The sequence below is a fragment of the Xylona heveae genome (assembly GCF_001619985.1).
Source record: "Xylona heveae TC161 unplaced genomic scaffold L228scaffold_7, whole genome shotgun sequence".
Lineage (NCBI taxonomy): Eukaryota > Fungi > Ascomycota > Xylonomycetes > Xylonales > Xylonaceae > Xylona > Xylona heveae.
In genome coordinates this window covers 771,153-784,385 of record NW_017264199.1, presented here as the reverse complement: position 1 = coordinate 784,385, position 13,233 = coordinate 771,153, and the positions used below count along the sequence as shown (strand labels likewise).

Below are 13,233 nucleotides of genomic sequence, written 5' to 3'. Positions count from 1 at the left end.
GCCTAATATCTGACCAGCTGCATTTAGGAATCTATTGTTAATTTTCGATAAATTCATTTTGCTATTCCCTTGACATTGTATGTTCGACTGAAATGCCAGAAATGGACCCTAGAATTCGTTCCTGCCAGGCATATGCAGTTTTCTGTAAATTGCTGCTTCATCAATTTGCTTGGCTTGTAATCGTGGTGTGGTTATCAGTCGACACATGGCTAAACGTTGAAACAATGATATTGTCCAGCAGCAGAGGAGCCTTCTCCCACACGTATTAGTCAAAGAACATTGAATCTGACAACTCTCAGTAAGTGTGCATGAAATTTAGACAGCCACTTTCTCTTTATTTATTTCAAGACAACTTGGGGCGCCGGATATACTGGCTGCCTGGAATGTGGGAACGGCCCTTCGGCTCGCTCGCTGGTCGCTCCTAAGCTCCCGAAAACCCGAGTGTCGCTCTCGAACCTCCAACTCGTGGCATAAAGGGACTAGTACATATTTAGACGACAATACGGAAGATGCCGCACGGAGAAATCCACGACTAACATGGTACCTGTGTAAAAGTTGGAGAAATAATTGTTTTGCCAGCCATACGAGACTACCGCACAGCCAGCTTCGTGCACTCTTCCCGCAACGTTCAGTGTCAATTTCGAGTCTAAACCTGGGTACAAGAGTGACCCATCATGAAGCGAAAATTGGATCAAGACAATATCCCAGCGGAAGTTCCGGCGGCTAAAACGACTGCTGATTCAGGCAATCCTGCCGCAGAGGAGGCTACTTTCGACCGTCTAGGGCTTGATTCAAGAATTCTGCAGGCTTTAGTGAAAGAGAAGTTTCCTAAGCCTACCTTGGTTCAGGCAAAGGCCATTCCGTTGGCACTTGAAGGCAAAGATATTTTGGGTAAGTCAGAACTTTGAAAACCGCTTCGGGGAGACAGTGCGAGTCTTCCAATCTCTTCTCTTGATATTGCCTGCATTGAACTATTTCGAAGTCAAAGGCGCAGATTAGTGTCTTTGTATTCTGGTTGTTAAAAATCGTTGCTAATAGATCACAGCTCGGGCCAAGACTGGCTCTGGTAAAACCGCTGCATACCTGCTCCCAATTCTGCAGTCCATTTTGAAGAAAAAATCTGTAAGTCACATTTGCCCTGTTATCCTTTTGACCTCCACTATAAGTCATTCTAATGAGCATTTTAGACGGTCTCTTCTGTCAAAGGCACATCTGCGCTCATTCTGGTACCGACTAGAGAACTCGCAGACCAAGTCTCAAAAGCTGTGACGGCGTTTTCTGCCTACTGTGCAAAGGATGTCCGGAGCGTCAACTTGACACAAAAAGTATCGGATGCAGTCCAGCAGTCTTTGCTTGCTGACTCTCCTGACATTGTTATTGCAACTCCGGCGCGGGCTTCCTTGAATCTCAACAACTCCGCGCTCTCCCTGGAACAACTGGCGCACCTTGTCATTGACGAGGCGGATCTCGTTCTGTCATACGGCTATGATGCAGATCTCAAGAACATTAGCAAATCGATACCGAAGGGTGTTCAGACATTCTTGATGAGCGCAACCTTGACCACCGAGGTAGACGATCTCAAGGGCTTATTCTGCCGAAGCCCTGTAACATTAAAGCTTGAGGAAGGCGAATCTGAAGGCGATGGTGTAAGCCAATATGTGGTAAAGTATGTGGACGTCTGAATCATTCAAAGTTACCCAAGAGGAAAATACGCTAATCAATTCTAAAGATGCGGCGAAGACGAGAAATTCTTGCTGGCGTATGTTATTTTCAAACTCAAGCTTATCAAGGGCAAATGCATTATTTTCGTCGGCGACGTGGACCGCTGCTACCGGCTAAAACTGTACCTCGAGCAATTTGGCATGAAGAGCTGCATCCTGAACTCCGAGCTGCCTGTCAATTCCCGGATACATGTCGTTGAGGAGTTTAATAAGAATGTCTACGACGTCATCATTGCCAGCGACGAGCATGAAGTTGTTGGAGAGGAAGACGACGAAGAGTCGACTTCTAAAAAGATCGGCAGTGATGAGCAAGGCAATGCCGCCGAGGGCGAAGGGCACGACAATGAGACGCAACCGGCAAAGAAGAAGCGCAAGGCCCCCAAACGAGACAAGGAATACGGTGTGTCTCGAGGAATTGATTTCAAAAACGTTGCGTGTGTCCTCAACTTCGACCTCCCCACCAGCTCCAAATCATATACCCACCGCATCGGGCGCACTGCACGCGCGGGCCAGACCGGCATGGCCCTATCCTTTGTCGTTCCTAAGGAGCTCTATCGCAAGCACAAGCCTACCAGCATTCCCAGCACCGAACACGATGAGACCGTCCTCGCGAAAATCATCAAGCACCAAGCCAAGCGAGGCAAAGAAGTCAAGCCTTACCACTTTGACATGAAACAAGTCGATGCTTTCCGGTACCGTATGAATGACGCCCTTCGCGCTGTGACTGGTCTCGCCATTCGCGAAGCCCGCACTCGCGAGCTCCGACAAGAACTTCTCAAAAGCGAGAAGCTTAGACGGCATTTCGAGGAGAACCCTGGCGACCTTTACCACCTGCGTCATGATCACGAATTGAGATCCGCCCGGATCCAGCCTCACCTTCGACATGTTCCCGAGTATCTGATCCCCAAGGAAGGCCGGAAAGCCCTTGCCGGCAGCGATGGCGACCATCTTGGATTCGTGAGCATGAGAAAAGAGACGGACAATCGGATCCGCAAGGCAAGGATGCAGAACAAGTACAGGAATAAAGGCAAGAGGGGTTCTGGCGGAGGAAGAAAGTCGGATCCCTTGAAGAGCTTCAATGCCAAGGGAAAGAAATAAGGGGGCAAACCCCACTGAGGCTTAAGACTTTGGCGGATTGTCCTATGTTCTGCACATTATACCTCCTTTTTTTTCCCTTTCTTTTTCTAGCATAGTTCTTACAAAAAAAGTTAATCGATTTTATTTCATGAGCACCACTGAATGTCCCATCTAGAACAATCTCGCGACGGATAACCAAAGACAAGGAAGGAATTTAATTGCTATCCCATTCAATGACCAATAACCTCCTTGTCAATCCACCAGCCTCTCCATCCACAATCAACTGTAATGGGAACTTTACCACTTCCTTTCCCCAGTGCTCTTCTCTGCCTGATCGCTCCGGCGACTGCAAGGATCAGACGCGCATTGGTCAGCCAATCCGACACATCCCTCTCCTCACTCAGGCCGTCGTCCCAGCTGTCTGACCCGTCCAAATCGTTGACGGGCGTTGTCTCGTCAGATGTGCCTGTCCTCCCGGTCGCCCTGGGAGAGCGATCTATCTGCGCAGTCTCAATTGGAGGTACAGTTGTTGTTGTGCTTGTTACAAGACTGTGGTGCTCGGAACCCATCATTTCCTTTTCATACGACTTGGGCAACCAGCCCTGACTCAGGTTCACGTATTCGACTCTTCGCCATGCCGCGTTCCACTCGATGCCGTGGCCGTCAACGTCCCATTTGAGAGCGCCCAGCCAGGACGTGCACCCTTCCAGATCGAGCCAGCGCAGGCAATATGTAGCGCGCGATAGGCGGCGCAGGATGCTTGCTGCTTCGAGCCAGTCGCCTTCAAAGGCCGAGTAGATTGTTGTTCCGCCGTAGGATACTGCGGGGGAGAACTTGCTGACTGCTGTTGCGGTTCTGGAGTTCGGGGTGAGTGACGGCGGGGGCCAGTATGCTAGTGATAAATGTGTAAGGGTGGCAAGATGCGAGGAAAGTGAGAGGAGACGAGACCAGGATGCTCCTGGACCGGGATGAGAAAGGGAGAGATGCGTGAGGTGGGGGAAACGAGTATTGTTGAAGCTCAGAGGTTGTGGGATGAAATTGGACTTGGCGTTTACTTGTTCTTCAGCGTCAGCCTCGTCTTCCCATGACTCCAAAACGTCAGATAATTCTGTTATTTCTGGAAACGGGGGTGGTGATGATGTGGATTCTTCCAAAATTGCTGGGGCAGCTGGTGCTGGTTGGGATGTTTCTGAGGATGAGGAAGTGCCCATCGCTGTTGTTGCTGTTGTCGCCGTTGCAGCTGAAGTACTTGAGCCAGTGGCGGGGCCAGGGGCAGGGACAGGCGGGAAAAGATACTGCCCAAGCTGCTTCATGCCTATAGAGCGACCGACTGCGCCAGTGAGATCGAGGTGTGTAGTTTCTGCGGCTGGTGTTGCATCTTCGAGTTCACCTGGATTCAGAAACAATATCCGGAGCCCATCTATGCCGACTCCATTGTCTGATCCGTAGACTCCAATGTAACTGAGCAAAGCGCTCTTCAAGCCTGCCGGTAACGTTGCGAGATAGTACTGGTCGTATACCACATGCCATTCCCAGTTTGTAGCAAGAGCTCTTAGGCACTGATGGATCAGGCTGCGTGAGTCTCTGGGTAATCGCATACCGGGCAGCCTGTCGACGTGCCGTGGCCGTGCGCGGGATATTGTACGCCGCCGATCCATTTCCTGTATTTGTGCGGGTGCATGGATGCTCTCGGTCAGCCAACTAAGTGGCGGCGGCGGGCCGGCTGGACCTCTGTCACGAAACAAGCCGTGACGGCGCGGTGGTCGTCTAGATCTTGGAGCGGGGATTTCTGGGATGTGCAAGAGCTCTCTGAGAGAAGGATGGACGGTTGGTGCTGTTGCCACCGCCGCGAGCTCCCGCTCTCGTGCTCGTTGCTCGGCGGTGCCTGCATTCTGACTGCGACGAAGGTGCCTCAAGAGATCATTTACGGACTGCTGGGGGCTGTCAGAAGCTCCCCCGGTTGTTCGTCGAGTTGGTGAAGAAGTAGAAGAGGAGGAAGTCCCTTCGAGCTTTGTAAATTGGGGCCGATGTTTCTTCGGCATAGACAGGGACTCGTTGAACTGACGCACAGCTATTAGAAAGAGCTCACAGGAATAGAACAGCGGTGACTATTACCTTTTACAATATATACGTTAAGTCTTAATGAGTCAATAAAGCAACAGTCATGAGGTTCTCTGAGCTACGTTCTGTATACAACGAGAGACTAAGCTAAGGTAGGTAATATTGTGATTGTTGATGACTCTTCAATGGTGATATTATAGTCTCGTTATCCAAACTGATACGAGCGATAGCGTTCACCGCCTTCGATAGTTCACTTTCCATTGGTCATTCCGCATGTCAGCATGACGATCCACCCTGCGGGAATGAATGCTCTGAATATTGACAATTTCCACAAAAGACCCTTTTAATATAAACTGAGATTAGGTTCAAAGTGTAATAACAAGATAGTTCTTTCTCAAAAATAAAAATAAAATGGAATAACAACAAATCAAAAAGGAGTGAATAGAAAGATCGCACGCGTGTGCAACCAAGCTAAGCCTACATCTACGCCATTCATTTGAGGAGTATGATATGATATATACAAACATCTGTACCAATAAGCCAAAAGACTTGCCCTGTCATGCAGATAGAAAAGAACCCAAACGCCAGAAATGTTATCAGAACTGCTGTTCAATGCAAAACAACCCCGCAAAAGATCTAAGCTGCCAGAAAACTCAACAAGCTACCGACCGTCAATCCAGCGACGAGGAACAAGCCCATGAATCCACCGGCAGCTTCTCTTTCTTCCACCTCCACCCACTCACCAGCAGACATCATGCATGAGCTGCCGAGGTAACCGTTGCTTAGACCGAAGAAAAGCTGCACCACAACTAGGTAAAAGAAATCGCTGGAGATCACAGCGCCTTTACCATACATGTTGCAGAGCAAATAGAGAGGGATGAAAATGACACGAGCAATAGAAAAGACAAAGAGCATACGGGGGTAGTGCAAGATTTTCAGACGAGGATGAAGCGTGAGAAGTCGCCCGATAAGGTCTCCAATATTCCATACAAGGAAGCCGAGGGGAATGAAACTTGCAGGCTGGAAGATACGAGAAGAGTGTTCTGGATCGCGCACACTGAGAATAGCCTATCAAGGGTATGAGTTAAATGATAATTGCCCCCTTCAATGGCATAGAAAGCCGGGGTGACCCCCGACAAGTCTGAATTACGTACCTGTGTGAACACCGGAAAGACCATTGTCACTGCAAAGCACATGAATACTGCGCCTGCATTCCAGTGAAGCTTCTTGAATAGACTCCAGAGACCGACAACTTTGCGCTCCGCCTGTTCTTCTCCCTCAGCTTCATGAATATCCTCAACGACTCGTTTGAGCTGTCTCTGTTTCCTGTGGCGTTCAACGAAATACATAAAGGCGACGAAGGAAATTGAGGATATGCCAGTAGCCGTAAGGAAGTAAGCAAAAGCTGACTTTGGGGATTCCTGCGCAGATCCGTCCTCTGCTGCTTCCTGGGAGACTGAGAGCACCGACACGATTTCTAACCGGCTATTAGCCTGCCGTGTGCATGAATTATCATCAAATATACTTACGCGCAACGCAAGGAAGGACTCCTGCAACAGCCTGGCCCGCCATAATCGCCTGAGTATACTCTCCACGTCCAAAGCCAGTGACATAGGCAAAGACGCCATTCTGACTCAATCCCGTGGAAAGGCTCGTTGCGCACACCATGGTCAAAAGAAAACCAAAATAGCCGCCCGCGGTCACTGAGCGAAATGAGGTTGTTGAAATCGCCAGCAGAGTGAATGTTATGGTGTTGAGCAGGAGTGCTGCTGCAATCCGCTTAGGATATGAGGCCCCCGACTGTAATTTTGTCAAAACAATCATTGATCCGAGGTTCGTTACGCAAGACACGGAAGTGATTGCAGATTGAAAGTGAGTAAGGATCCATTCAGATGATGCGAAACGGTGTTGAAAGTACGGCGCTGCGGCAAGGAACATATTCCTATTGCCCAATGTTAATGACCTCTGAAATACTTCGCTCAACTGTATGTCAAGGATAGTCTTACCAAGCCCATAGCATGGCTATACCCAGCAGAAAGAAGATGGAATATTCAATCCAGCTAAACTTCTCCTCATTCTGAGCTTCATCGCCCTGCTCCCCGCCCTCTATGGGCTCATAAGCGGGTGGCTCAGACCGAAACAGCCTGCGGAGGCGGTCCATAACGGAAGACAGAAGGATGCGAGCTTGATTCAAAATAGATGATATCTGGCCTAGAAGTAATTGTAATTGAAAGTGAATATGTGGCAAGCAAGATCAGGGCTTTCAATCTAGGTGGAGATGTCGTTGTGTTGTCATGTAAGAGACGTGAAGTGCCTGAGCGTGGTCGGGGTTGTGTGTCTCTGGGGGTTGTGACGCCTGCGTCGCCGGATGAGGCTCATTACTTAACCAGATACGAAGCTTATCTTGCGGAGATCTCCACTAAGCTAGGTAACAACAACAACCCCGGCTATCACTATTACCCGCAGTATTTACACGGGAAGCTAAACGACGCCCCGTGCTGCAGGAACTGCCTGCTGGTCAGCTGGATTCCCCTGACGCCCTCATTCTATCTCGTGATATGTCGATAACCTTGTCCAAAGTAACATGACCCGAATCTGAATCCACAGAGCAAATCTAGGCAATAACCTCTTACTTCCGAAACATTCTTCTATATGTTCTCCAATCCTGGATAATAACAGCAAATGATTTATTTTAAAATTCGAGTGAAAGCGCCTTCATCGCCTCTGCGCGCCAATCCATAAAACCAAAACAATATGCAACGTTCTAAAATATCAAATAGATCTTCCACGCAATATGCTTGTCGCTAGTTTAGAACAGAAATAAGGAAGTAGAAAATCAGTAAAGGGGTTCTCTACTGGGCGGGATGCTGCTTATACATGGGCAATAACATCCTCGGCATCTAGCCACTCCTTTTCCAGGGCGAACGCAATTAGATCTCCGGTCGACTGCAAATCGCCCATGGGGAGATTAGCTGGCTTCAGCTTTCTGTTGATGATTTGCAAATTGGCTAGGAAGGATTGAGCATGCTCATCCTCCTTCTTTCCGTGCTTCTGGCCGTTACTCTTAGCGGGTATTTGTTTTAGTAGTTCTCCGAGTACGAAGTGAAGCCAGAGAAGATTACTCCGTGGGTGAAAGTCCTTCCAGCTTTTCTCGGTCTCCCAAGCGTCATCTTGGAATACTTCAGGATCAACGTTGGGGTCGTCAAAAAACAGGTCTCCTCGCATACTAAAGATCTCATTAGAAACATAAACTCCTCTCCCAACGTTTATGTCAAATGACTTACTATCGATAGATGTCATACTGATATTCTCCTTCGCCCCAGAAAACTGAGTCGTCCGCCTCAAGATCGAGATATGCAATACGCTGGTCATTGTCGTCATTTCCTGTTTCTTCACTATCTTCCATCTCTGCACGCGAGAGAGTGTAGTCTATGAGGGTAGTTTTAAGGCCGGTGAAATTAAATTTCCGGCCGTCGGAAACCGACTCGGAATTCGATGCCTCATCAGAACCCAGCGACTTTTTCGCTGTTTGTACGCAGATATTTCCAAGGTGCAAATCTCGATGCTGTGGTAAGAGAATAAGCCATTATGAAAATTTAGGGGAACCACTACTCAATCTCACCTCGAATCCAGCCAGCTCTTCACCCTTGGCGAGCGTCATTGCTACGCCCCAGAAGACGTCCCAGAGTTGATAGACATCTGTAAGCGTGATGTTCTCCAAATCTGTCCCAGCATCCTGCATTTCAATAACGGCCCAAAGCTGGTCATCAGGATAGCTGTAGGCTTTGCCCGGGTCTGGGAACTCTGATTTCGACTTGGCCTTCTTGAACCTCTTCCATGCTTCGACGAACTGAGACGGTAGTCTTCCACACATTACTCTGACCTCTCTAAAGTTCGTAAACCCGGGAACTGTGCTCATGCGGCGAAGAAGATCTACTTCTGAAGCAACGTCCTGAATGGCGCTCATCAGATCAATTTTATATTTCCTTTTTGGGGTACCTGGCGGCGGTTTGAGTGCAATAATCTTTAGCACTGACTCATCGGACCGCGTCCATACGCTATCCGCATCTCTAAATTTCAGTCGGTAAACTTCTCCATAGGACGCTTCTGCAATCTTATCAACGTCAAAGTATCTGTCAACTTCGTCGGCCCACGCTTGAAAGTTCGTGGGTGCATTTCGTCCCTCAGGATCGTTACACAATTTCAATAAAGGCTCCGCATGCGCGATTCGTTTCGATGCGGTATGAGAATCTTTGTCCAGGGCGTTTGCTCTCCGTGTTCTGGTTTGTCGAGCCGGAGCTGGCAAAGAAGGCGGAGATGGACTGGCATGGTGATGTGTACTCTGCCGATTAGTCCTAGACTGGGTGCTGGCTTTCGGGATCTTTTCCTCCGTTTTCCCTTGCCTCTTAAGGACAGGACTCTGGATATTCCGACTTTTCTCTCTAAGAGCTTTATGGGGGGATCTTTCTTCTCGCTTCGGCGATGAAGCGGAGGTGACGTTTTCTGAGTCGTTGCGGATTTCAATGTCCGTTTTCTTCTCAATGGGTTTATCTTCAACTTCCTTTGATCTGCCATCCTTCTGATTTCTTTTGGATTTCTTGCCACGGCTTTTTGAGTTACCTTCAATAGATAACTTTCGTTCGTCCTTCTGGTCGTCCCTGGCTCCGTGTGATGATATAGAAGGCGTCCTTGACTTAGGTTTTGTCTCCTCGCAAATATTGAGTCTGCTTATGGCCGACTCGATCTCGTTAATTTCCGGCAGCAGACGCTGCTTCCCCGCCTTTGCTGGGGAAAGTGACTGAAATGTTGAAGAAAGATAGGAAGACGATTTCGATCGCTTCCCGTAGAAGCCATAGTTGCGAGACATTGGCGGATGAGGATGACGAACTTAGAAAAGGCTGCGATCTCTCAGGAGCCTTCAACCACGGTCGCAAATCTTGGATTGGCGCTGTTGGAAATTCCAGTTGTCAAGGCTATTTATAAAAATAAATACTAGACAGAACAAAGACTGCGATCTTGAAGATATGTAACTCTTGCCTTCTTTAGTAAAGACTTCCGAACAATCTTTTTTTGTCACGTAAACTCGAGCGATGCTTTGAACACTTTTGTGAGACACTTAGTATTAAGAACATAGGTGCAGAAAGCGAGGTTTGAAAGAAAACATACTTCCAAAAAGGGAAATGTACCAGGCCCTCGGCTGTTGCTGTGTCAAAGTAGCTGTACCAGGATGAAGTCATCACTAGACGATATCCCGTTATCTGATGGGTCAGGGCCAATCTGAACGACAATTTTTTATGCTTTAGAACGCAATCTAAACTTTGAAAATTCTAGCGAGAGGAGTATAATGTACAGAAATGCAAAAGGGGAAATAAGTGTGACCGAAGATATTTTACGTATATAACACCGCTTATTTCCAACGCAGAGGGCGAGGCTTTGGCGGAAGCCACTCGCCGCTTGTTCCGGCATGAAACCGCTGATAGATGTATGATTCTGGCTGTAAAGAGTTCGTTTCTTATGTAGTATGTTTATTCGCCTTTTCGAGAACGACCTCAGCCTTTGTTTCATCCTTTCGGCGTTGAGGTGCTTCCAGGTCACCTGGATCTTCCCCGTCAAAACCTTCTAATTCTTGCTCAAGTTCCTCTGCTTCGGTAGGCTTGCCTCTTGCTTCCTGAGAGATTCCTCCAGATCCAGAATCAGAGATGTCGCTTCCGCTCATTTGCCACTCCATCAGCTTAGTGAAGGCCCCATCAGGGTTGGCAGAGAGCTCCTTGAAAGTTCCTTGTTCCGCGACGCTTCCATCAGGTGAGAGAACAATGATGCGATCAGAACGTTTGATTGTAGAAAGACGGTGAGCAATGGAGATTGTGGTGTTATTCCCCCTAAGCAGAGCAGCGAGAGCAGAGTTAACAAGCGTCTCTGACTCGGCATCAAGTGCAGAGGTAGCTGGAGAATTGATAATTAGCACCAGCAGATATTGAAACAAGAGAGGACTAAATGCTTACCTTCATCAAGAATCAAAATGTCTGGATCTTTGACCAAGGCCCGGGCAATTGCAATACGCTGCTTCTGTCCGCCCGATAGCTGTGCGCCTCGGGGTCCAACATGTGTATCTAAGCCATCAGGCTGATTCCGGTCAGCTTCTGCCTTGGTTGTAGCGCTAATATATTGAACTCACAAAGTCGCTAATGAATGTACAGTTTGCTTTTTTCGCTGCAGCAACGATATCTCCGCGAGTAGCGTGAGGCTTGCCGTAGGCAATGTTTTCTGCAATTGTCCCCGAGAACAAGACAGGTTCCTGCGCTACCAATCCAATCTTTCTTCTTAGGGACTTGACATTCACTTTGGAGATGTCCTTCCCATTAATCGTGATACGTCCTTCAGAAGGTGAGTAGAAGCGGAGCAATAGATGGGCGATGGTGGATTTTCCGCCTCCGCTAGGTCCAACGACTGCGACATTAGTTCCCTGGGGGATTTCGAAATCAAGTCCCTTGAATATTGAGACAGCCGGTCGCGTAGGATAGCTGAAAGAAAGATTCTCAAACTTGATTGGACCCCGTGCTGACACAACCTTTTCGCCAACAGTAGCAGAGATAGTTGGCTTTCGGTCTTGCATCTCGAAAAGTCGGCTAGCAGCGCCAACACCCTTCATCAATTCCGAATAGAAGCTTGAAAGGCCGAACAAACTCGAACCTGCATAAGCTGTATACATAAGGAATGAGGTCAGGTCTCCGATGCTGATAGCTCCGGACTTGACCATCGAACCTCCGACGTAGAGAAGTGCTAGGACGGTCATATTACCAAGCAGACCGGTCTGTCAACATTAGTCGCATATCATTTGTAGCAGGGGTTGGACGACATACTGAGCTGAAGAAACCTGCACTGATGAGAGCCTCACGCTTTCCAAGCGCGAAGATGTTCTTGATCTGGTTATTGTATCTCCCAACTTCTTGGATTTCACCAGCAAATGCTTGACTAGTTCGGACATTTCCTAACCTCTCCTCGGCAATCTTTGTCAAAGTTCCCAAATTTCGCTGGATTTGCCGGCTAAGATTCCTGATCGCTCTGCCGTAGAAGAACGCGCCAATAGCAATGGGGGGAAACATTAGGGCGAGGATGCCCGTAAGTTTGAGACTGACATACGCCATCAGCCCAAAGCCAGCTCCTCCGCTTACCATAGCTCTCAACCCATCCGACAAGTTCTGCGTGACACTTTTACCGACAATAATGGTATCAGAGCCCAGACGAGAGATGAGATCGCCAACACGGTTAGCATCAAAGAATTCAGCATCCTGAACGAATGTCCGTCGGAAGAGTTGAGATCGAAGCCGGGCAACAATGCGTTCTCCGACGATTCTGAGAATGATGATTCGGCCATAGTTTGCAGTTGCTCCAACAGCGAGAACCTGATACAGAATTAACTTCAAGCAAGATTGACCCACGAACCATCAGAACGTACCCCTGCCAGTGCAAAGTAGAATGTTGTCAAGTTTAGGCCAAACACTGTATCCATCGTATTTGTTTTAGTTGCAATATCCAAAATCTTTCCAATGGAGTACCTATTCCTGTCAACAATCGAGCCATGCATTACACCGGTGGCATTGCTTACGGGATAGCCATTGTGATTGAAGAAGACACGAGGAGAAAGACAAAGGCAGCTACCGAGTATCGTTAATAACGTGAATTCTTACCAGGAGATCATGTAACTTACCTGCAAGCCACTTTGCCTCAGGCCTCGCGATCTTGATCAGTCTCCATACTTCTCCAAAGCCAGCTGCCTGGCCTTGAGATGCACCATCTTTATGTAACTTGGCGCTGAGATTGATTTTAGCCGCCTGAGAAGCCTTCTCGGTCCGAGCATGTTCAAAGTCATCTTCTTCTGGAACGGCAGGTTTCTCTGCAATTTGATCATTGCTCGGTCGATTTTCTCGAAGACACCTGGAGACGGAAAGCTGTCGGGCAGGCGCCGAACGTGCCAACCATGTCTCTCGAAGAGGATGCGAATAGGCGCGAAGAATTGAAGTGTTTCGGACAAGCTGCGAATGAAACTGCCGGCTCTGAAACCCAGGCAATACCTTTTGGATAGAAGTATAGCATTGCCTATATCCAATGCTTGAGACGGGGGCGAGCTTCGGAGCCGACAGCGACGTCTGGGACCTGAAGCTGAACAAGGCTCGCTCAACTAATAGCTTCGAGCCACGCATGGCTGCGAGGCCCGAGAGCTTTTGAAATGACCCCTAACTGAGTTCAAGAAATTTATCGCCGCGCGATAATACGGATTTCCTTCAATGAAGCCACTTGCGGGCAATAATCCATCGTAGCTGCGAATAGCGGAGGCTCCGAAGCCGGTACTGTAGGTAGTTGAGGCCTTTTGGGC

The 13,233-nt window shown here is 48.4% G+C and overlaps 5 protein-coding genes across 5 annotated transcripts; 1 reads left to right on the top strand and 4 right to left on the bottom strand.

Annotated features, from left to right (window-relative positions):
* The first annotated feature begins 584 nt into the window (after positions 1 to 584).
* Positions 585 to 3,104, top strand: L228DRAFT_248459 (ATP-dependent RNA helicase DBP9). The gene is made up of 4 exons (XM_018332856.1): positions 585 to 891; positions 1,046 to 1,122; positions 1,188 to 1,666; positions 1,730 to 3,104. The coding sequence occupies exons 1-4, from the start codon at positions 675 to 677 to the stop codon at positions 2,817 to 2,819; spliced, it is 1,863 nt and encodes a 620-aa protein (XP_018187284.1). The 5' UTR covers positions 585 to 674; the 3' UTR covers positions 2,820 to 3,104.
* On the bottom strand, positions 2,924 to 4,979 carry L228DRAFT_158667 (hypothetical protein). The gene is made up of 2 exons (XM_018329374.1): positions 4,914 to 4,979; positions 2,924 to 4,858 (listed from the first exon to the last, which is right to left on the bottom strand). Exon 2 carries the CDS (start codon positions 4,838 to 4,840, stop codon positions 3,029 to 3,031), a length of 1,812 nt encoding a protein of 603 aa, XP_018187283.1. The 5' UTR covers positions 4,841 to 4,858; positions 4,914 to 4,979; the 3' UTR covers positions 2,924 to 3,028.
* Positions 4,980 to 5,297: 318 nt separating this feature from the next.
* On the bottom strand, positions 5,298 to 7,192 carry L228DRAFT_248457 (hypothetical protein). The gene is made up of 4 exons (XM_018332855.1): positions 6,866 to 7,192; positions 6,389 to 6,801; positions 6,014 to 6,336; positions 5,298 to 5,927 (listed from the first exon to the last, which is right to left on the bottom strand). The coding sequence occupies exons 1-4, from the start codon at positions 7,018 to 7,020 to the stop codon at positions 5,496 to 5,498; spliced, it is 1,323 nt and encodes a 440-aa protein (XP_018187282.1). The 5' UTR covers positions 7,021 to 7,192; the 3' UTR covers positions 5,298 to 5,495.
* A 1,101-nt stretch (positions 7,193 to 8,293) lies between these two features.
* Positions 8,294 to 9,738, bottom strand: L228DRAFT_248456 (hypothetical protein). Its single transcript, XM_018332854.1, has one exon. The coding sequence runs from the start codon at positions 9,724 to 9,726 to the stop codon at positions 8,446 to 8,448; it is 1,281 nt and encodes a 426-aa protein (XP_018187281.1). The 5' UTR covers positions 9,727 to 9,738; the 3' UTR covers positions 8,294 to 8,445.
* Positions 9,739 to 10,124: 386 nt separating this feature from the next.
* On the bottom strand, positions 10,125 to 13,216 carry L228DRAFT_221737 (ABC transport system ATP-binding protein). The gene is made up of 7 exons (XM_018330278.1): positions 12,568 to 13,216; positions 12,466 to 12,514; positions 12,316 to 12,415; positions 11,720 to 12,262; positions 11,035 to 11,670; positions 10,862 to 10,982; positions 10,125 to 10,802 (listed from the first exon to the last, which is right to left on the bottom strand). The coding sequence occupies exons 1-7, from the start codon at positions 13,058 to 13,060 to the stop codon at positions 10,372 to 10,374; spliced, it is 2,373 nt and encodes a 790-aa protein (XP_018187280.1). The 5' UTR covers positions 13,061 to 13,216; the 3' UTR covers positions 10,125 to 10,371.
* Between the last annotated feature and the right edge of the window lie 17 nt (positions 13,217 to 13,233).